Raw genomic sequence first — 24519 nt, forward strand, 5'->3', positions numbered from 1 at the left:
ATGTACTGGTTTTGTAGCAATTTGTAGCAATTTTAGAAATATTATAATAGGCCTTAATTGTCGAATGTTTAAGCATGTTATACTCGTGTATATTTTACTTTAAAACATTTTCCAAATATTTTATTTTTCAACAATTTGGAAAAATGCTCTTCCTTGGTGCCCACCTATCCCGTTTTGATTGATTGATTGAATACTTTATTTAGAAGTTTAGCAGAAAAAAAAATAGTCATACTCAATTCATAGTGTTACCAAATATACATAGCCTACCCTTAAATAAACAGTTCACCCTATTCCAGGATGTGAAGTAATTTCCTCTTCAACGTTTTCAGGCCAAGGACCCCCTAGCTGAGAAAGAGATGAAGAAGGGACCCCCTCTATATTGTATAAAATTGTGTTTCAGATTTAACTTTTTTTTGTTTAGGTGGTCTGCTCTTTTTTCCCTCTACACCTATACCTCTTTGCCAAAAATATAGCAGATCTACAAGCTATACCTCCTATACCTCTTTGCCCAAAATATAGCAGATCTACAAACTCACAACGCCTCGCGGAGCTTGTAGATCTGCTATTTTTGGCAATTTTTTGGCGCATTTTTGGATAAAGTTCTCATCAGAAAAGGGATGCTAGGGTTGAAGTGGAAAAAGAAGATAAAAAAAAAAAAAAAAAAAATCATATCACACAAAGATTTGGCGGACCCCCTGTAGTAACTCTGAGGACCCCCTAGGGGTCCCGCACCCCCTGTTGAAGAACCCTGCTCTAAATGCTGTATCTTTCGCCCTCTGAGTCTATCTATGGTCTCATGGCTCATCACGTTAAGTGCTGTGTGGCTTCATCATCAACCTGCTGCTGCTCATCATCACGTGTGTTGTTGTTGGGCTGCTACCAGAAACCCCCGGAAGGGTTGTGCAGTGTGCATATGCCCTGTCTATGAGCCATGTCTATGAGCCATATGGACGCAGGTGAGGGAGCGTTCATTCTCACAGGGAAACTCCCCTCAGCCCGGTAAACAAAGAATGGAAATGGACACAGCGCAGATCGACCAATGTCACGTTCATCCTCACTTTAAAAAAGGTAACACATCAAATCTTTACAAACGATATAAGTACCCAAATGTAGATTATTATTGTTTTTACATCGCAGTGAATAAGTGCTCATGTTTGCAAATACGGACGGGTTACTGTAGGCTACTGTACTGTGCTGTAGTTTATCTTTAGCCATTAATATTGGAAAATTGTCGCTCAGGCTGTCAGCCAACAATCACTCCTTCGAAAGATAGAACCGCAAATGAGTTTACCTCTTATGTTCAGTGGTGTAAAGTAACTAAGTACATTTACTCAAGTACTGTACTTAAGTAAATGTTGAGGTATTTTTACTTTACTGGAGTATTTCCAGTTTTCTGTACTTTTACTTCTACTCCACTACATCTCAAAGCTCACAATGTGTCGCAAAAGATTTGTATACATTTGAAAAAATGTGAAATGGGACATTCTGCATAATGAGTACTTTCAGCTTTTGGTACTTGAAGTACATTTTGATACCAATACTTTTGTACTTTTACACAAGTACATTTTGAATTCTGGACTTTTACTTGTAACAGAGTATTTCTACATTGCAGTATTGATACTTTTACTTAAGTAAAAAAAATGGAGTACTTTTTCCATCACTGCTTATGTTGATGTAATGTAACCCTTGTAATAGACTGTAGTAGCCTTCTGACAACACTGCTGCTGTGTTGCATGGGTGTTAAAATTAAACTTTTCCTGTTTGTTCATTTATCTACTTCCTGTCATTGTAAGCGTCTATAGACTTAAATGTCTTTGCTGGTGGATTATTAGATGCCATAAATATCTGCTGGAGTGTGATAAAGTTATATTGCATGTTCTTTGCTCACTTTAATTTTTCTCATTATTTGCTCTCAGCCTTTGGTTAACCCACGCCCCCTTCATCTACCAGCCCACATGTCATTGTCAAGGTGATCCTGTATCCTGATACACACAGCTTTTCCAGGACCATTGTTATCAACTTCAGACACACACAACAAGGTAAGTGAATTTATTCACATGGTAAAGATACGTTTATGTATTTACAGACTTATTGGTTCATTCTAAAACACACAACACAAAACGGGTGCACACAAATCTAATCATTAAAGCCATTTGTACAATGTCTCCACAGGGATGACTGGTGTTGCACAATACTAAAACTACAGTTCGTACAGCAGCATAATAATAGTATTAGTGAGAATCAGTCCAGTCCTGCTCTTGGAGCAGGACTGGACCTGTTCTAAGGAATCCTGCTGATTCTTGTATGATATGAATTCTTTCATAACATTTTGCCAGTCAGATGATAGCTACGGTGTGTGTTTATCTCCTTCTTAGACGATGCATGTATTCTGAATTACTTTACTGACTTCCAATTATGATTAGCAAAGTCATATTTGAAGACATGTGAGACTACTTTCAGGCTTTCCACTTAGTCAAACTGTGAGTGTAATCTTAAAACTAAATTAGGTTAACAGTTTAAAGTCTCTTAGCTTGTTTCTTTTTGAGAAGAGTGGCTCCGCTTTCAGCATGGTATTGGACTTTCACCTTTCATACAAGCCTGATATGACTGGGCTAATCATTTTAGATAAATCTGGCATGTACTTTGGAGGTAATGGTGCACTGCTGGCTGTAGTATTGGTGATAATAATAAATTAGCTTGTGAGATTATTATCAGTAAGGCTGTGTGACCTGAACCCTTACCCTTCTTACTGTTGCTTGCTTGGAGTGATAGTGATGTGGTTGAAGCTCATTCTACTGCTTATTCTGCACTTGCAAAAGAAAATAGAGCCATGAACCTGGTAACCTTCCTTCAGGGTGTTTCCTGAAACGCTAACCTAAATGTCAGTGATGTGCAGGAATATGAATGCTGTCGGATAGGATCCTGTTGGTCATGTGACAGACAATAAATGAGCAGAACTCCTGACACCTTCATGCCAGATCACGTCTGGAGATTCTTATGTAAGTCAGTCCTGGGGATATTATATTTGTTACGATCCAAAAGGGAGAATGGCAAACAGTTCTTGAACTAGGTAGAAGAGCCTAAGGGCCCTATCTTGCGTGCCGCCTTACTCCTTTTCCCTAAACGTATTATCCGTATTCAACTATTTTTAAAAACATTTTAAAATAGTTCAACTAGCTGATCTACATCGACACGTTGTGAGCTTGTAGACTGGCTGTTTGAACTATTTTAAAATGTTTTTCAAAATAGTAAAAATGGCAAAGAAGTTTAGGGATAAGGGGTAAGACACGCAAGATACAGTAGGGCCCTTCCTGTAGTCGACATTTCCCCCAGGCCTCACTTTAAAAAGTCTCAGACACAGACACACACACGCATAAAAACGCATACACACACACACACACACACACACACACACACACACACGCACACACGCACATGCACAGGGCATTTTATTGTGTTAATTGTAGGGTCTGTGTCTCAGGTGCTGAGGGCAGAGGATGCAGAATAAGTCATAGCAGCAGGGAGTTTGGTGTGAGTTACATTTTAGCATCAGGAAGGAACGTGTGGCCATAAGTTATAGGAAATGCGGCGTTGCACACTTTAGAGTTTAGAATATAACAGTCACTTTGACAGACTCACGCACACTAAAGCCTGTGAGTTGTTGCTGATGTGGTTTCAGAATGTGTCAGAACGTGTCAGAAACTGCAGCGCGATGGTTTAGTAGCTGTATGGGTGGAATATTGTTTTGCTGATGAAGTTTGAATAAAATACACAACTGCTGGGTATGATATTTGCATAAGTAACGTTTTCTCAGCAATGCTTTTGAACTTTTTATTTTTGCACACAGCACAGCAGAACATCCACCAGTTTAGGATATCGCCTGAGTGTTCACCAATGCTTAATTAATTATAGGCAGATCTGGAAATAGCAGATACAGTATACAAGCTTGTAGATTTGCTATTTTTGTCGTGCAACATTGTCGTACAATGAAATCAGGCAGTGCACAGGAGACTTTGTTTTCTAAACTGACCCCACCTATTGCAAATGTGTTATTGCTAGCCCTTTGTATGCTAAATAATATTGCAAATATATGGTCTTAAATACGTTCTCATCAACAACTACCTTTTCCCCCTTCTCCGATACCATATCGACCATATTCAATATATCATACTTTCACAAGAAGCCAAAGTACTTTCTATCTTCACTGCCTCAGTGGGTGAAGTTTTGCTTGTTTGCTTTCGTTTGTATTTTCAGTGTGTGGCCGTGCAGCACAGCCATAATTTAAAATGGTTCATCTTGCACAATGTATAGTTTCAGCATTGACATCGCAATGTGCGATAATAAGGTCTGAGAAAGAGCCTGGTGGCTCCAAACATTACCTGAAAAGAAACTTGCAAGCGGGAGTGTATTGATGCACAGATTTCATTTATTTTGTTTACATGTTGAAGTTGCTAAGGCAAATTGGGTCAGTCAGTCACTATGTGCTAAAACAGTTTTACTTCTTGAAAGAAAACCAAAACTTGCAACTGCAAGGTTTGTATATTTCATGAATAATCTGGAAGAAAAACAGTAAAGTTAATCTGATAAATAACATAATGGTTTAATGACTTCATGGTAACTGGTCTTGCACGCACATTCTGCGTTCACAGAGGTGTCATGCTGAGTCAGACAGTATTGAGCAACTGCCTTATTTCACCCTCTTCTTTCCAAATGGAGCTACTGAACTTTAGATACCGTATATGCAGATCTGCATGTGTCTGATTAAATTATGTAACTCTTGATTTTATTATATTGCAATTCCCCCCCCCCCCCATGTGTGCTTTCAAGGAAACTTGAAAGCACACATGAAACACTGGTGTTTCATGTGTGCTTTCAAGTTTCCTTTACACATGCTCTACCACCTACTGCAAATAATGACAGACAAGTCCTGAGGCACAGCGTGAGTATGACACATAATCTGTAGGCGTGGTGTTGAGTGGTGATAAAGTAAAGATATATAGAAGGCCACAGGAACAACTGGGGAAGTTAGTGGTGACTCAAGGCAACCTGCAGGTACAGTAATGAGGAAGTTTTCCACTTTTAAAGCTCTGTGCTATAATTACGAGGGGCAGAATTTCCCCGCACTCCCTATTATCTAGTGCTTCGTCAGACTTGTGGACATCCCCCCCAGATAAAATGACACTCCAGTGACATACATTGAAGAGTCAGTTTGTGATTATCTAACCATCTAAACCTACTTTATCTACGTCTATCCAGGTTTTCTAAGGCTTTACCATACATACCAGTAGTAAAATCCTCCGTTAATTCATCCATTTTTAAAAGTATACAAATGTAACTACATGTGTATACTTTCAGAGATAACTTAACAGTGTATCCCCTTCCTCTGCCGTCAACCCTCCAAACCGAGCAGGCTCAGGTCGCCATTCTGCATCATGGCAAGCCATGACCCTACCAACCCATCCCATGCTGTCTTTGACCTCTTCGTCCAAGCTGCAACCTGTAAGGATGTTCAACGCCACTTTTCTGAGCTCTGCAAGCAACTGGATGTGGATGCCAAAGACTACAGGAACTTCTACACCAAGCTAAAAGAAAGGCTGAACTACTGGAAGGCCAAAGCACTGTTGGACAAGTTGGATAAGAGGGCATCCCACCAAGATTACAAGCAAGGAAAAGCTTGTGCCAAAAACAAGGTAGAAACATTTTTTTTTTAAACAAAGAGAAATAACAGAGTCTGTGATGAAAATCCACACCTGGTCTATTTCCTGTGGATATACTGAAAGTATTTCTTGTTCTCTGTTTGAGGGAAATCGAACAGGCTTTTATTTTTGATTTCTCTAGTTTTGAGAGCATTGCTAGAGAATAGAAGAACAAATCTGATTAGATATGGCTAGCGTTAGCGTGTGTTATAAAGCATCACATTGAATATGTTGTATTGTGTCTGTTATTTGAGTCATTAATAAAACGAAGTAATTTATTGGCACAACACCAGTGACATTTCGAGCAAATGCTCTGAGTCTTCACCAGACAAAAATAAACAAACAGTAGAGATACACCATCTTAAATACATATACATATGATACACTAGTAGCTGGTTCCTGCCGGACAGCAGAGATATACAGTACATGTGAAATGCAGGCCCGGCTTAATGCACAGGCTTTAGGGGCTGCAGCCCAGGGCACCAAGCTTAGGGGGTACCAAACACCAAAGAAAGACAGACAGGACTATTACACTATTATGCTGTCAAAATACTTTCTATTCCTGGGGCAGCTGAAATAGTGCTAAATTGGTGCACTTCTTTAAAAAAATATATATATTACTTTTATGTTTTATTACTGTCTTTTTTTGTGTATGTTTTGCACCTGCTTTAAAAGTTGTTTGAATGTGCACAACTACGTTGTATTGTTTAACAGTTCAGTCATTACCCTCATTCTTTGTCCTCCCCGTCAGTGTCTTGTGTTGGGTGCTGGACCATGTGGATTGAGGACAGCTATAGAACTGTCCCTGCTGGGTGCTCAGGTGGTGGTATTGGAGAAGAGGGAGACATTCTCCAGGAATAACGTCCTCCACCTCTGGCCCTACACCATATACGACCTCCGCGGGCTCGGGGCCAAAAAGTTCTATGGCAAATTCTGTACCGGAACTCTGGATCACATCTGTGAGTCATTAGTGTGATTTAGATAGATAGATAGATGTGTGTACTATATACAGTGTAGGTATATAGAGTTTATGTGTATAAGTCATAAGTCACTGGAAGCATATAGTATTTATGACAATGTTTCTTAAAGGGACACTTCACCCAAAAAAAAACTTTTTTCAATTGATTATTCACCCCATGGAGACTTGAATTCATGGATATTTTTTTAGTTTTTTGTCTCATTTCTAAGACAATAATTTGATGACCGGCAGCGGTTCCGGTAGGAGACACAACGAGTCTCCGCTGTGTCTCCTACCGGAACCGCTGCCTACCGGTCCGCTGGTCATCAAATTATTGTCTTAGGAATGAGACAAAAACTAAAAAATATCCATGAATTCAAGTTCAAGAAAATCAGGTCTAAAGTTCGTCAAAAACCATCCGCTTGCGTTGAGATAAATTCTTTCTGACACCAGCAGGGGTAAAACAGCTAAACTACAGGCCATTCATATGAACTGTCACTTGAACTCTCTTCCTTATTCAAGTCAATTTCAAAGCAGGAAGCTGGGCCCTTGGTATAAGTGCAGTATATATGAATGTTCATGTCAGTCTTGATCAGGTAGTTGTGGTGGTGCCACCGCAATGCTCCCACTTCCTGTGTGCAACGTCTTGCATCTTACAGATGATCTCGCACATTCACACGTGTTGTGCAATACCAGAGCTTGCCTTTGCAGCATATGTGTACTGAAATCACATAGTTCAACCTTGATATAGTCTAGGTTAGCGATTCCCAACCTGTGGTAGGCTGTGAGGATAATGCTATATCACTTTTTTAGGAGAATAGTGCATAAATAATATACATGTAAAAACAGCAAGAACAGTATAGTGTTCACTGTTCAACTATGAATGAATGAATGAATGAATAGTTTCTATTGTTTCCAGGCATTCGTCAGCTGCAGTTGATGCTACTGAAAGTATCTCTTCTCCTTGGAGTGGAGGTGCACACCGGACTGGAGTTCCAGGGCTTGATTGAACCATCTGAAAACAAAGGTGCTTGCCATATATTTTGTCACCAGCGATGATCGATCATTATTGATCACAATCACATGGCAGCCATTTTGCTCTTATGTCATACCCATGTATTTGAATGTTCACCTATTGTTGTGATTTAGTTTTAACAGTGGTGTAAGTGTATACATTTTTGTTTATTTGTGTAGCACATTTCAACACAAGGCAATTCAAAGGGCTTCGTACAAAACATCAAGAGCCTTAAGACATCAAGCCAGCAAAATTAAAACAGTAAAATAATCACATTATGAAAGGACATTTGAGTATAATAGAAGAAATAAAAGTATAACAACACTCTGACCCAACAACAGAATAATGAGAGAGTAAAATCACAGTGCTGAAGAATAATAAAAAAAATATCAATAATAGGATGCGGCAAACAAATGTTTTTTTGCTTTGATTTAAAAGAACTAAGACTTGTAGCGGACCTGTCCCAGGTCTGCATAGTTCATGATATAGCAAAAGATCAGAAATGCGTTTTGGCTGTAAACCATCCATTGCTTTAGAAACCAACAGTAGTATTTTCAAATCAATTCTTTGACAGACAGGGAGCCAAAAAGTCTATAATCCAAAGTGTTAGTAAACATATAAAAATATATTTTCAGGTCGAAATACCAATTTTATCCAATCAGCTTAAATTGTGTTCCAGTTCAATTTTGTCTGCTAATTTGTTTATTTCGTCACTTCCAGTTTCACTTATTTATCCTGTATTTATATACAGGATGATTGGATAAAATTGGAATCCTGACCTGAAAATGAATTTTCTGTTTACTAAAGAGCTGGAGAGAACAAGCACTCAACGCAATAATTGCAATATGAATATAGAGCCATTTAACAAATAAATCTAGCTTACTCCACCTTTTAAAATTGTGTGAACCATTGTTTTCAGTACTGGTTTTATATATCTGCGCTTTCCATTGCCAGGTTGGACAGCCAAGCTGCACCCTCCGTCTCATCCCGCAGCCTCCTTCCAGTTTGATGTCTTCATCTCTGCTGGAGGAGGGAAGTTTGTCCCTGATGGTGAGAAACACACGCAAGCGTGCAAATCTTTGTATGTGTGATCTGAAAACAAAACAACTTATTCAAGTATTCAACTTTATTAACAGTTAGCAAATAGTACAGCGGTACGATTATAGAATGGTGCTAAAAGGATAACACAAAAAGCCCTATGGGCTTATTTCCATTGTGGTCCTGTGTATTCAATTCATCGATTTGAATACAACAATAATATACAAGACATCATCAGCACTTGTAGCAATAAAACGTATACTGTATACAGTAAACGGTTGGAGGGACGGGGGGGGTCATTCCTGGTGTTAAGCTTAGGCTTTACTAATAGAACCATGTGAATGCTTGGATATCAGGTTTATAAGTACATTATTTTTGTTCATGGATTTTGTTTCTCTGATTATGGGTGAATCTGTCATCAAAAATATTTGTTTCTAAACTAAATGTAAGGTAAAGTGATTTTCTTTTGGCTTTTTGTATGCCTTTATTGATAGGATAGTACTGTAGGTTGACAGAAAATGGGGAGAGAGATGGGGAGTGACATGCAGCAAAGGCAGTCGGGATGGGGACTCACACCCGTGACCCACTGTCAGGCTGTCGGACTGCTACGCCAGCGCTCCGGCCATTGCAAGAGTTATATGCATATTTTGAAGATCATTGGCCATTTATTTGTATGTCTAATTTGAACGCTGTTTGCCTTGTAGGCTCTGTCTGCTCGTTGCATTCAAGTACGTCAGTTGCACAACATGCATGCAACAACTCAGTGGTGCAGTTGGTGTATCCAAGGCCCATGATGTGCACTGCGATGTTGTAATGCAACATCTATAAAAAATAATGCTACGGTTAACCACAGAGGACCAACAACATAACCAAGTGTATACTCGTTTACAAAAAAAGGTCCAAATGCGCATCCCTAATGTGGCGCGTGAATGATTTCCTGTCACTTCTCCTCTCTTTTTAACGTCTTCCCTCTTCTTTTCCAGGCTTCAAGCACAAGGAGATGAGAGGCAAGCTGGCTATCGGGATCACGGCCAACTTCATCAACAAAAACACGGCCGCCGAGGCCCGGGTGCCTGAGATCAGTGGTGTGGCTCGTATCTACAACCAGAAGTTCTTCCAGAGCCTACTGACTGAGACAGGTAGAGGTCCACATATCGTCCCCACACTGTAAAATCCCCAGCTGGATCAGATAGAGAGATAATGCCTCGATATCCTACTATAAATTCACAAAATCTGTCTGTGTGTGTGTCTCTAGTTCACGTATCTCAAGAACCGTCAGACTGATCAACTTCAAACTTGGCATGCATCGCATAGACGGGTACAACGGGTAACTGACATTGGGTACAACGGGTATTGCATAACCGGGTGGGGCATGCATTTAGAATTTGCATCGTTCTCAACTTGCAGTGTTCCCGAGTGGGCCCGGTGACCAACGGGCAACAGTCTAGTTTAGAGAAATGGAGGTAGTTGCCTATTTGGGCTTCAGTTTTGTCTCAGGCAGAAGACGCTCAAAACTGAAAAAGAATGCTCCCATTTTACCCCAGCCGCTCATTAACATTATTCAAGCAAAGGCACTGAACCAGGATATTTTTATATACCACAGATGTTTTCATACTCAGTAAAATCCTCAGTGTTAATTTATCCATTTGTATACTCTCAGAGTTAAATTAACACTTTTCGATTTTACAGTGTACCTCTGTTGCGCCTCATCGAGGCCAACCTCCAGGGTGTGAAATGAGTGTTCGCAAGCCTCAGCTGGGGACAGTTACAGTGTGAAAACAAATGAGGAACACAGACGTTTGTGGTCATGTCAATAAATACTCCTTGTCATTCAAAGCAAGTTTCTTGTAAATGGTGCAATTATATAGCACGTTTCTCCAAAGCGCTTTACAATGTGCATTACATTCACCCATTCACACACATTCACACAACGATGGAAGAGGCAACCATGCAAGGCAACAAGGGGTTCAGTGTCGCTCAAGGACACTTCGACAATAATCCAGGGGGAGCCTGGGATTTAACCCGAAAACTTCTGATTCCCAAGCGGCCGCTCTACCTCCTGAACATTGTCATAAATACTATATGCTTCCAGTCGCTAGTTTAAAGTCTCCTTTCAATCATCTTGATAATGGATGGTCCCATTTATTTTAAAATTGACGATAAAGTAGGCTATGCTCTAGGAGGGGCGGAATGATTTGATTGACAAGCTACACAACCAATAGCATTCTTTAGGGATTGATTTCCGGTTCCTATTCCCGGTCGCTTTTTGGCATATATTAAAGATGGTGGATTTCAAATTCCTGAACAATCGGCTTCATTTTCGGTCTGTAGAAACCAGAGGTGTGGCTTAGTCCATTCTTTTTATACAGTCTATGACAATAGCATTGGAGACACAGCATTACAGGATATATGTGAATCTAGCCCCTAATTTATATGTTCCAAACAATCCCACAACAGATTTATCCATTTAGCATTTTCATTTAATATTCACAAATATGTTTACTCCTTAATTTGAACCTCTTTGAACCATCTCACGCAGCTCTCTCTCAGCACCCATCATGCTCTTGTCTCTTTCTCCCGATGCAGGTATTGATCTGGAGAACATTGTCTACTACAAAGATGACACCCACTATTTTGTCATGACTGCTAAAAAGAAGAGCCTGCTGAACAAGGGGGTCATCAAACAGGTGAGCGATCTTTTTCCGGAGACAGCTGGGAAGACTTCAGCTGAGATGGCCTATGATTGGCTGAGACGAGGAGAGGGGAGCGGTGGTTTTGCTTCACCTAATAACCTGTTCCGTCCACCACGGCTTGCCAAACTCAGACTTGCTTTTCTGCAAGCAGGTGAGATTTCCGTTGGCTCACCCTCCCTTCTGCTTTTTCTGGGTCTTGCCAGGACTGCAGTGACGCAGCGGAGCTTCTGGCTGCAGCCAATGTGGATCAAGACGCCCTGCGCTGTTACGCCCAAGACGCCGCCCGCTTCTCCACGACGCTGCCCCACCTGGAGTTTGCTCAGAACTATAAGGGACAGCCAGACGTGGCGATGTTTGACTTCACCTGCATGTACCGTGCTGAGAACGCCTCGCTGGTGAGGGAGCGGAAGGGCAAGAAACTGTTGATGGGCCTCGTTGGAGACTGCCTGGTGGAGGTAGGTGACCTACCGTAAACACTTAAGCCCTATCCTATGTTACAATTACCTTGTGGGTGGACGGGACGCTGGTTTGACGTTGGATGGACGTTGGATTGACGGACATCACAAATTTCATGTCATGAAAGGTGCTATACAAATATAGTTAAAAACTAGAAAATGTGCTCCTCGGAGCACAGGTCTCCGCCAGTACTGTTCCTGATTAATCCTGTCTTACCTCACGTCAAAAGATGTAAATCATCTTTTGACGTGACACACCTATTTATAGGATTTTATTTCGTCATGTGTCTCGCTAGCCAATCAAAAGTATTGGTGACAACATATTGTCACGTGAAGCTTGACCAATGTTAGCTTGGCTAGGGGGGGGGGACACACAGCGTGACGGGAACGAAAACATACTCTCCACCTCTGGCGGAGACAAAAATAATAATAATACAAATTATTATTATTTTTGGGGCGGTGTAGCCGCCCCCTATAAGTGATTTTTGGACACCGACCAAAACATTTGTGTACCCCCTAACCCTTCCATTGTTAATGCAAATCGATACTTTTTTCATATCAGCCAATCACATTACAGCTAGTGTCATCACCACTAACTGTAATGTGATTGGCTGACTTTGCAAATTCAGGACTGTGATTGGCTAGCGAAACACATGACACATGTGCAGCCCTATGAATAGCAGTATGGACTTTAAAAAAAGTCATTTATCCTTTTTTTAAAGTGAGTCATGTTGTGATGACCACACACCGCCCACTTCACACTGGGTGTGATTTTTTATTATTACACAAACATAACATGCACTGATGTCAGACGCAACAGAAACCGAATGCAGATTTGTGCATGTGGCCCCTTGGGGACCCTGATGCCCCTATATGGGCATATTGATTCAGATCGGCACTATGACTAGATCAGTCTAGTTTTCTAATTTTTTTGCCAGACCCAAGGGGTCGGGCTTACATGAGGCTTTGTACCTGTTTCGTCCATACATGGGCATGGTCACTTTGTCCTCCGGCCTCAGACAAAAAAAAGTCTGTCACTTTGTCCTCCGGCCCCAGCCAAAAAAAGTCTGTCCCCAAAAAAAGTCTGTCCATACATGGGCATAGAAGGGACACATGTCATGCGAAGCCCGGCCATTCAGATTTCAACCACTAGGGGTCTGGCAGTACCAGGTCTCCTGGTTCCCTTGTTTTAAAATAGCAATCTACAACAATGTGGGATATGTTTTAGTCCTGCTTTTAGTCAGACTGAATGAAATGCATGTATTTTCTTTTGGAACTGTCTGATATGTTTGATATTTATTTTTGATATCACAATTTAATAAATAATTTACTGTATGTTAACCACATTAACACTGGCATCCCTATTTTCAGCAGATTTTTCAAGTTATTTAAAAAAAATATATAGAATGGCTGATCTAAAAGGTCACGTGTTGCATTGCGATGCGTTTTGAGCTTGTAGATTGACTATTTTCGCTATTTGTTGTACAACAAAGTATATGTAGGGCTTACGTGGTTAAGAAAATCCACCCCTCTTATTTGTATTTTATTTTACAAACCAAGCCCTGCTTGTTTTAATGCTGCCATTCATTTGCTTTTTGTTTGCAGCCTTTCTGGCCTCTTGGGACCGGTATCGCCCGTGGGTTCCTTGCCTGTTTCGATGTGGCATGGATGGTGAGGAGCTGGGGCATGGGGGATCCACATCTCAAGGTCCTGGCTGAAAGGTGAGCCAGGTCGATATTGGAAGCATACAGAGATTATTTGAGTCATTGGACCTGTACTTTCCCTAATTTGACAAAACCGACCAGTACAGGTTTCATAAGACTCGCCATTTCATTCACTTCCCCTGATAAATAGATGTCATGTTCTTTTTACTTTGAATATAACAGGTAGTGATATTAACATCATTATACTTCTGTATCGTCATCTGCCATTTTAGTTTATCTCCCTGTTAGCTGTTCTGTGACTATGCTTGAATTCCTCTGATTCATTACAGAGTACATGGTTGGTTAAATGTGCATAAGTAAAATTGGTCTGATCATAGGCCTTTGACACCGTTAATTACCCAATTATGATCGATAAGCTCAAAGCAATAGGTTTTGATGATACTTCGGTGAGCTGGATGAGATCCTACCTGGAAGGGAGGGAGCAAGTGGTGGAAGCAAACGGCACCCAGTCCCCTCCCCTCCCAGTGACTTGTGGTGTTTCGCAAGGAAGTATACTTGGACCTTTACTGTTCCTGATATATGTGAACGATATGTCTTCAGCTTGCGACTGCAAACTGTTCCTGTTCGCAGATGACTCTGCTCTGCTGGTCTAGGACAGGAACAGGCTGCAGGTTGAGAAAACTCTCAGCTCTGAACTCAACAAGATCTGCATCTGGCTCTCCGACAACAAACTTTCATTACACCTGGGTAAAACTGAATCCATCCTCTTTGGGTCCAGTCCTAACCTTAGCAAGGCTGAGAGCTTCACGATCAAAGTGGGTGATGATATTATCACAAGAAAGGAGGAAATTACCTACCTGGGTTCCATCTTGGAGGCAAACCTCTCCGGTAACAAAAACGTTGAAAGAGTGATCAAAAAGGTTAACCAAAGAACACGCTTTTTGAATAGGATTGGACATCTAGTCAGTAAGAATACTCTGAAGATTCTTGCAGGGCCCCTCATACAAGGTTATTATGATTATGCATGCACTTCATGGTATCACAACACCTCCAAGGCCTTAAAAACAAGGCTCCAAACATCCCAAAACAAACTAGTAAGGCTACTTCTTGGCCTCAATCACAAAACCCATCTAACCCCTGCTCATTTTGCTAGGATTGGATGGCTTAGGGTTGAGGACAGAGTACAGCAACTTGCTATGGGCCTGGTCTTCAAGATACACCACAACATTGGGATCCCCCTGTATTTGTCTAAATACTTCCTAAATGTTAATGAAGGCCACGATCATAACACCAGAGGCAGCTCCACAAATCATGTGCAACCCAGATTTGGCTCAACAAAGGGAATGAACTCGTTCTCATGCTATTCATCAAAAATGTGGAATGCCCTACGTAAAGGAGTGTAAAACCCTACTCACTTTCAAAACTGCCCTAAAGATACACCTTCAGGAGGCTGCAATTCGAAAATGGCCCCTGTCTAAGTCTTAACCTACCCCCCCCATTTCTTTTTCTTCTCCTGTACATTTTTTTCACTCTTCATACCAGTAACCTGTAAGCTGATTGTATGACATTCTGTATAGTAGTGTGTATATCTGTCTGTCTCTTATATGTCATCATGATTTGTGTGCATGGGGATCTCATCTTAAACAAGCTCAGTGCTTAATGAGTCTCCCAGTTTAGTAGACCTTGTATTGTGAATTTGTACTTCCATGTACTGATGTGCTCATGTCTTACTAAATACAGTACATCAATCAATCAATCATCATGTTTCCACTACCGAGCTTGAAGCACAGACATGAATCATTTCGATCTGGTTGCATCTCCTTGCTAAAGTTCCTATTGGACTTGTCTTTCCTCTCTGTGTCTCATTTTATGAATGCAATGGACAGAGAGAGTTTATACCAGCTACTGTCTCAGACCACCCCAGAAAACACCAGCAAGAACTACACCAACTACAGCATTGACCCCTCAACCCGCTATCGGCACGTCAACCTCTCGTCCATAAAGACCAGCCAGGTTGGGATAGTTTTTCTTTTGTATTATTATTATTATTATTATTACTACTACTACTAAGGCGATGTCCGTTGATGACCTCCCACTCGGCACTGCACTCTACTCGGGTCAACCCATTAAAACCTGAGGCCGATTCCACAAATGCCTTCTAAATCAGTAGCTCTCAAACTTTTTTTGTAATTTAAAATTATTTGACATTTTTCAAACACTTTCAAGATTCAAATGTTCAAAAATAGCAGATGTAAAAGGTCGCTTGAAGATATACTTGCTGAGCTTGTATCCAGATGCTTGTACACAGGTTCTTTCCCGGTTTTAATGGGTTAAATACCCAGAAGGTTAATTGTTCCACAAAAGTGACTTTAATGTACTGTAATTGTACTAATTTAAAATATATATAACTTGTTCTCTACTTAAAACTTAGCATTTTGCATGAGATTGATATCAGCAAGAAGAGGCTTAAATTGTATCACTTTTGGAGATATTTTAGGTATTTGCTGTCTATCATGGATGTCCTATTGTTGTTTGTTTTGTAGTGTATGTTTGGCAAAGACGTGTCATTTTATTCTGCCTCTTGGCCAGTTCACACTTAAAAAAGAGACTTTGTCTCGATGTGTTTTTTACTGGTTAAATAAAGGTTAAATAAAGTAAAATAACTACATTTGCCATGGGTGAAAATTATACCAAATTCCTCCAGCGCCCCATGGATCATTCCAGCAGTACAGTATTTCACATAGTGTGGATATGTTGCCAGGAAACTGCAATGTAAGGTCTATTGAGTTGGCAGGGCAGAGGGACTGGCTTTAATATAGGAGAGCTTATTGATTATTGGTCTTTAGAGAGTTTTCACAAAATACCACCTAAATTGCACTGCATAAAGACGTATTGGAATTACAACACAGTGTTGTGTTGTGTTCTGTTCTGTTTTATTCCTGTTTTATTCCAGTTCATACAAGGATAATGCACGACTACAGTTTGTGAATGTAACTTTTCTCTTCATCTCTCATACAGGTGCAGAACCTATATGATGCTGAGAAGTCTAATACGTCCAGCAAGAAGCAGAAGAACTGGATGCGCCAAGGTCAGCTGTTCCTTCATATCAGTTTGGTGGTCACTACTGTAGTTGTTCTTAACACATATTAGCGACAGCTGAAGCCTAGAAGCCAAATATCTCCTCTGGCCAGTGTGAGCAGTAGATGTTTAGTTTCCCATGCGGGAGACACCGGTTCAAATCCAGAAGGTTACTTATCAAAAATAGCAGATCTTCAAGGCAAGCTCGAACTTGTAAATCTGCTACTTTTGCAATTTTAAAGAAATGTTTGAAAGTGATTTGATTATTTTTTTTAATTTTGATTAAGTCTGTCTGTGGGTTTCATAAATATTGAACAAATGCAAAGTATTAGCAAGAGCTTGTGACTAAATACTGTAATAACTACATTGGTTCCTTTGGACACAGCTTCTGTTTTTCCATTTTCTGAAAAGAAACCGTCTTGGACATACAAGGTTTCCACTCGACAGCGACGATATGCAACATACAAAGGAGATAATTCACACACAAGATCACATCCACTAATATAACCACTGAAAATCGTCATTGACGTTTTCCTCCACAGATTCGTCTGGAGGTTTTGAGGAGTTGTTGAGGTGGTGTCAGCACAACACTGCAGGCTATGAGAGTCTAAAGGTCCTCGACCTCACCCAGTCCTGGAGGTCCGGTCTGGCTCTGTGTGCCCTCATCCACCGCTTCAGACCGCAGCTCATGTGAGTCCGCCTGTTGGCTTGCTCTCTGTTGACCTTTCATCTACCATAAACCAGTGATTCTCTTTCATTTCAAGGACCCCCAGTTTGACCCCCATTTGAAACTATTTTTTTATCTCTGTCACCCTAATTTACACTGTAAAATCCTCAGTGTTAACTTTGAGAGGAACCAAATTGACCTTTACATTTTGGTTCCATTTGTACACTCAGAGTTACAGACCCATTTAGGTCCGTGGACTAAGGGTGAGGGTCCTAACTATCATCATTTACCCTGATGGATGGTAAATGGACCCCACGTTGAGAACCAGTGCCATGAACAGCACAGATAATGAGTTGTTTTGGCCCACTTCTTGACAGCAATTTACATCCGATGTTTTCTGTTTTCCTCTTAAGGGATTTTAACCCATTAAAACCGGTAAAGCATCTGTGTCGTTTTAGATTGTAGCTATATATATGAGTGTGTGTGTCACGATAAAAAATAAATGCGTCACTGCTTTGAATATATATTTTACATTTTAACTTAAATCTTTGCTTCTGGAAGTCCCTGGGACACAATATTTTGAGATGGGGGGTCCGCGGCCAAATACATATAGGCTAATTTTGGGGATCCTTAACATGAAAAGGTTTGAGCACCACTGATATAGCAACATAGTTTTTTTCAGAAAACTGTAAGGATTTAGAAGACATTTGTAGAAACGGCCTCAGGTCTTAATGGGTTAATAGGGGCCAAGCAGTGGAAATGCACAGAGCTACCCAATGGACACAAAAAATCAATCTGTGAACGATGCAAATGATTTGTATTCTATGAATAGGCCTCCTGCATCCGGTTACTACAGTATGGCCGTGAATCCCTGCTCTCATTCTGCCTCCACAGTGACATGTCCTCGTTGGATGAGTCCAATGGCATCCACAACAACCAACTGGCATTCGGCATCCTGCAGAGGGAGTTTGGGATCTCACCCATCATGTCTGCCAACGATATGGCCAACAGTGGTCAAATAGACAAGCTGTCCATGTTCCTGTACCTCACACAGGTCCATGATGCCTTCAATGTGCCTAGCAGTAGCAAAGGTAACCTACTTCAAACATGACCCACAATCTTGTTACTGCAGTGTGAACCTCAACTTAAAGTATCCATATACAACGTGATTGAGATGGACCACGTTTTGTGCTTTGATGTAATAGTTGCGTTGTCTTTGAAATAATTGCCATCGCCTACAGTAAAACTTGTTCCTAAAAATGCTTCTTTGGAGACAACGCTATAAATACTGTTACATAAGTGGCTCGCTGAGACACTGACTGCACCGTGCTCTAATCACCTATTTCTAAAAGAGTGAGGCTGGTTTGTCCTCACACTGAAATGTGTTTGGTGATGATAAGCCATCACACTGCCTCTGTCCCTTTAAGAGCATGTTACCCAGAATTCCTCAGGTTTGAGTGGCTAGGGCTGTGCTCAAAGCCAGATCTCCTGCACTACTAAGCCACGGCAGACAGAGCAAACAGCAAGGGGTGAGGACATGTCTTATCAGGGCTTGGGTGGGACTAGCCTCGCTTAAAAGAGATCAACTATTCCTGTTCCCGAAGGAGGAGCTGTTGTTTTTTTAACATAAGATATTTGGGCATTCTTGTGGATCTGTGGAGCGAGGGGAATTCTTGCAGCGTAGATGCGAGTGCAGTGTTTGGAGGTACTGTACTACAGTCTGTGCTGAAGTGGGTGTGACATACACTCTGCTGGTCTGTGATGCTGTGCTGCTCTGCTAGGAATACGCTGACAGATGCGCAGCAGACTGGGGGGAGCTGTCAGTCTCCAGTTACCTTATCTGACTGGTGACAGTGGGACAGCTGGAGTATAGGAGTTTGTTTTTAGATTGACTAATTCGGCTCAATTGCAGATGCGGGGCAGATATGAGACAAATAGGATTGCTAACATTTCAGCAGCAGAGTAAATGCAGTAATTGGCTGGGAATCACTTTATTAGTTTGAAAATCTGTATTTAAAACCTTCGAAATGTTCTATGTTAGAGGGAAACTGAAGTGTGTGTGTGTGTGTGTGTGTGTGTGTGTGTGTGTGTGTGTGTGTGTGTGTGTGTGTGTGTGTGTGTGTGTGTGTGTGTGTGTGTGTGTGTGTGTGTGTGTTTGTGTTTCTGAAGAACCTACAGACCTATTGGCACCATCCAGGCCCTTAACTCTTTCCCGGCAGTCAGCTGTCTTTTTCATCAGCAAGCTGAAGCACAACTCTCTGCAGAGACGCAAGGTGAGCCCATAGAAATCAGTGCTCTGACTGGACTCCATTGTTGACACAGCACAGTAGATTCCTTGATAAAGACATTTTCAAATAACACTGAATGTTTGGCTGGAGTTGGCATTACCCACACCAAGTTCATTTTTCAAGCCACTACGCTGTTCTGTTGCATTTCATTTCTCAGAGGCACTTGTACTGTAGCTAATGTAATGTTTTCTTTATCTGTTGATCATATTTTAAGCAATAAAGATATACAAAAGCAGTTTTTTTGTTGTACCAAATCCACTCATGAGTGACCGTTTACATAATTGGATAACATAATTTGTTTCTGTTTGTGCAGGATAAAATAGCAGCTGAAAAACAAGCTAAAGAAACAGCGACCAGGATGGGTGACGAGGACAATGTGAGTTCAGTTTGACTTCAATGAAATCCACTTAAACACTGAAGCCCTATTTATTATTTTTTTAATAGTGAAAATAGCTGATCTATATGCTCACAACGCATCGCATTTAGCTTTTGTTATGTTTAATCTTTTGGATAAATTACAAGCCCAAAATAGGGATTCCAGTTTAGAACCTTCCAAACCTTTTTTTTAAGTGTACAACCATGTGTGAAGTTGTTGTTAGCTGATATTGTGTGTGTGTGTGTGTGTGTGTGTGTGTGTGTGTGTGTGTGTGTGTGTGTGTGTGTGTGTTCAATGATAATTTCTTAATGCGAGTCTAGTCTATATTACTGTAGCTCACACCATCACACAAATCTGCATCATGCATGTATCAACTGTCAAACTAAGTCAATTTAATTTATGTTTGCCCCCATCTCTCCTCCTCCCGTAGCCGGTTGCCCCCCTTGTGGCCCTGCCAGTAGCCCCTGAGGAACCCCACCCACAATCTGACTGTGGCATGGGGATGCCTGCAAGCAGTAGTACAGAGTGCTACTTCTGTAGCCAGAGGGTGTACGTGCTGGAACGCATCAGTGCTGAGGGCAAGTTCTTCCACAGGAGTTGCTTCACCTGCCATCACTGTAGTATCACACTCAGACTGGGTGGATACACCTTTCACCAGAGTACAGGTGGGTTCCACGTCTAGCACTTTAAAGCCTGATATATACTTTGAGTGTCATGCAACGAAAATAGCCGTTCTACGTTGTGAGCATGTACTGTAGATCAGCTATTTGGGGTTTACAACTGTAGCAAGCATAGAGCAAGTGTTTTGAGCCGTCGTTTCTCATCTTGTTTGAAACACTGACAATAAGGAAAGTATTTTCTATTATTATAGTCCATTTTAAGATAAATGTCCCCCCACTCTGGTGGTGCAGCAGAGAATCTCCTGTCTGCCTTTTCTGTTTAACAACTCTCTTACCAGTCAAATGTATTCTGTAGCACTAAGCCAGTTACTGTAGAACCAAAGGGGAACATGAGTTTTGGAATTGCTACATCAACTCATTTCATCCATACAAGACAAGAAAGGAGAGCACACATTAGCCTAGCTGAAATAACCAAACATTGATATCTCATGGTTGTGTTAACGTCAGGTCATAAATGATTTGATGTGCTCATCTCCAAAAGCTGAACTATTTTCTACCTGAAGCGCCAATGGGGCTCTGCCAAAAACTCTGGACGCCGAGAGCGCTGTAACGCGAAGCACGGTGCTGGAAAGTGGAGCACTCCAATGCGTCTTTAACATAGAAATGTTTGGCAGCTCAGAAAACACTTTCTGTGTACACCGCCTCTTACACTCCTGCTCCAGTCATAGGTTAGCCCCTGCAAAGGCAATACAGAAGTCATTTGAGCCATCCAAAATTGCATAGAAGGAACCGCATCAGTGTACATTACCATAAAGTTGCATTTCTGCATTTCTTCGGCAATAATGTAAACGTATCCATTTTTCCTTGAGATGGACTTGAATTAGCATTAGGAAAAATCATGTAAACTTATAACAGAAATTTCTGAATATTAAATATACACAGTAAAATCCTCTGTGTTCATTTATCCCTCAGACATTTTAATATGATGTAAAGGAATTAGACAAATCTTATAGATCAAATCTGGGGGAAATTGAGGAAGGACTGACTTCCTTACAATTTTGCTTAGGATTGAAGCTGAGAATCCTGTAGGTCTGGGATGTTATTTCAATAAAAGGTTGGAAATTAAAAGTGTATTTGTATTGTTACTTACAGTCATCTTGTTTGAATCACTCCCAATAATTAATATATATATATATATATATATATATATATATATATATATATATATATATATATATATATATATATTTTTTAGTGGCTCTAGCCGGTCTATACCTTTAGGTATAGAGCGGATCCTGCTCTATACCTGACTTCGTCCGTGTTCACCATCAACGCTCTGATTGGTCAGACCCGTCAACGTTCTGATTGGTCAGACCCGTCAACGTTCTGATTGGTCAGACCCGTCAACAAAGTGATTGGTCAGACCCGTCAACAAAGTGATTGGTCAAGCTTCACGTGACACATGCTATAAACACATTATAAACACATATCGATGACATAATGTATCAAAGGCGCCGCTACCTTCACACAGGGTGTGATTTTTTTTTTGTGTCGAGGTTGCTCAGTCGGTAGAGTTCTCGCCTTTGGACCACAAGGTCATGTGTTCGACCACGGCCATACGATGCTACTCAGCATATGAGTAGCATGGCTTGGGTGCGGCAAGTCGTGCGATAAGTATTGGGAGCTGATAGTAGGTGTTGCGCTCCATCTGAGCTATTCATCTCCCAGTGGTTTAGCACATTGAAACAGGGATAGACTCCTGCGTTCTTGGCTGATGCCAACAATAAGACACTCCGACCTACTTAATTACTTATTTATTTTTATTATTAGATAAAGCCTCTGGTGCAGTAGTAGAATAGCTGCCTGCATTTATGTTCCAACAGCTGTCATACCTGTAGTCTAATGTAAAGAAGACACAACATGATTTCTCCTAGGATAAATAGAGCAACGCTTGATTTATTCATCCGTATTATGAATAATTTGTGGCAAGGCCTTTTTTAAAGGGGTTTGTAGTTCAGCCAGGAAAAAAGAAAGAAAAAGAAAACATTGAAGAAGGAGAAAAAATACTTTGTTGTTGTTGACTGTTATTTTCTTCGCATCACAACATTATGCTTGTCTAAGACCATGAACTGCTTTTCATTGTTCCCTCTGTGATGTTTCCCCCCAGGGAGATTCTACTGTGAGCTCCACTCTGAGGATGTGGGAACAGGGAACGGGACGGGAACATCCTCCAGTCAGGTGCGATTCACTGTGCACACAAGCCTGAAACCTCACACCCTTCTGGTGTCTGCTGACGGTGACTCAGGGCCCATCTTTGCTCTGTGTCTCTGCGGCCCAGTGTTACGCAACCTTCTGTCACATGATGCAATATTTTTCTGGTGTCTGGTCCAATTGGCAGCCTTGTGAGGCATGTATCGCTCACGCCAGATGAGGACAACTGCAGAAAACATTTGGCTCTCTGCTTATTTTATTTATATTTATAATTAGTTTTTCACTTGGAAAATATTTAAAAGTTATGGAAGCCAATTTCCACCTCTGAATAAAAATAAAAGAGCCAGAATTTTTTTCTCACAATTCCAAGTTCATAAATGTATTAGTTTTTTCTTCACAATTGGGAGCAAGAACAGAATATACAATAATAATAATTGTTTCCCCTTTAGTTGTTGTTGGGGTATTTGCCAAGTACATTTGCACATACCTAAGCTTCATCCTTTGCATTTACCCATTCTAACTACTTAGCAGCAGTGGGTGCAAATAATACAGCGCCCTGTCCGTGGTTGGGATCAGGGAAACTTAAACACTACGCCTGGTGGGATCGAACTTCCGATTAACCTGGCTGTATCTACTGAGCTACATGCCGTCCAAAGAGAGATATAAAGTTGCAATTGTGAGAAAATTCCCTTAGAATTTTGGGAGAAAGTCACAATTGTGAGAAACGAATCGCACCTTTTAATTTTATTCAGTGGCTTCCATAGTCCATGCAGTCACTTACAGTACATGCCTTTTCTCTCTGTTCAGGATGGCACAAGAAAGCATAAAGAGAACGACCCCACTCCGTCTCCCTCAGATGATGATGATGATGATGATGAGTACACTCTGGACTGTGGTCCCTGTAAACATACTCAGCCACATCAACCTGAGGGCAAGCAATACCACAACAGACTTGACTCTAAGGACGAGCCCCTTGAGCCACCGCCAACAAAGCCCCTCGCAGACCCTCCACCTAAAGGTGGGCTAGCGGCTCCCGCTAATGAGGAGCCAGAGGAAAACCCACCCTCCATGCCTACCCCAGTCCCAAGGCCCCGCCTCTCGAGGCAGAACACACCCACACTCTCTCCCCCTGTACCCAAACCTCGCACCGTCCACCTAGTGAATCCCTCTCCCCCTGAAAAGCGCTCCTCACCGCCGGTCCCCCAGCGGGACAACGGGCCCGACTCGCGGCCCAAGCAGTCGCTGCGGAAGCTCCAGCTAAGCGACGCAGAGAAGAGCCAGTTAGTCAACCTCCAGAGCTTCAGCCTAGACTCTGACTCGGAGACCCCAGGCGGGTCTTCCTCTTGCTCCTCTTCCTCAGCCACGGCGGGCAGGTCGAGCCCTCCCAAGCCGGCGGGCACAGACGGGCAGGAAGAGGAGGGCTACTGGAGTGGCAGCACCACGGTACATGTCCGGGACAAGAAGAACCGACGCTGCTTCAGGAGGAAAGAGGAGCCCGGCGGGCAGCAAACCAAGGTCCGATCAAAGTTCTCCCCCTGGAACCTCTCGTCCCCCAGGCTCAGCAGAGAACACCGGCTCAGTGTTCTTAATAACCACCCAGGCACAGTCGGTAAGGAAATGCCTTAAGCTCTGCCTTAAAAAATGAAATGCCATCTTCTTATCTTTGAAGAAATGTCGAATGGTGAGCTTAGCCTAGTTTAGCTCAAAACTGGCAACATTTAACACTAGGCTAATGAGTACAAAGACTGAAACCCTCAGCT

The 24519-nt window shown here is 41.5% G+C and overlaps 1 protein-coding gene across 4 annotated transcripts in view; it reads left to right on the forward strand.

Moving 5' to 3' along the window:
- The first annotated feature begins 918 nt into the window (after nt 1-918).
- Nucleotides 919-24519, forward strand: part of mical1 (microtubule associated monooxygenase, calponin and LIM domain containing 1) — a 30653-nt gene continuing 7052 nt past the window's right edge. Inside the window, exons 1-19 of one of the 4 annotated variants that reach the window (XM_084068454.1) lie at nt 919-1068; nt 1917-2039; nt 5411-5690; nt 6448-6655; nt 7574-7681; nt 8624-8719; nt 9691-9846; nt 11294-11394; nt 11604-11855; nt 13461-13576; nt 15406-15532; nt 16538-16607; nt 17140-17287; nt 18159-18355; nt 19434-19537; nt 19866-19928; nt 20359-20593; nt 22716-22798; nt 23567-24368. In XM_084068454.1, coding sequence (XP_083924580.1) covers nt 5433-5690; nt 6448-6655; nt 7574-7681; nt 8624-8719; nt 9691-9846; nt 11294-11394; nt 11604-11855; nt 13461-13576; nt 15406-15532; nt 16538-16607; nt 17140-17287; nt 18159-18355; nt 19434-19537; nt 19866-19928; nt 20359-20593; nt 22716-22798; nt 23567-24368 — 3124 coding nt within the window. In that variant the 5' untranslated portion in view covers nt 919-1068; nt 1917-2039; nt 5411-5432. Of the gene's footprint in view, nt 1069-1916; nt 2040-5388; nt 5691-6447; nt 6656-7573; nt 7682-8623; nt 8720-9690; nt 9847-11293; nt 11395-11603; nt 11856-13460; nt 13577-15405; nt 15533-16537; nt 16608-17139; nt 17288-18158; nt 18356-19433; nt 19538-19865; nt 19929-20358; nt 20594-22715; nt 22799-23566; nt 24369-24519 lie in introns of all 4 variants that reach the window. The other 3 variants (XM_084068453.1, XM_084068452.1, XM_084068455.1) reach the window with 3 other exon arrangements.

This window comes from Gymnoscopelus microlampas (assembly GCF_963454915.1).
Source record: "Gymnoscopelus microlampas genome assembly, chromosome: 10".
Taxonomy (NCBI): domain Eukaryota; kingdom Metazoa; phylum Chordata; class Actinopteri; order Myctophiformes; family Myctophidae; genus Gymnoscopelus; species Gymnoscopelus microlampas.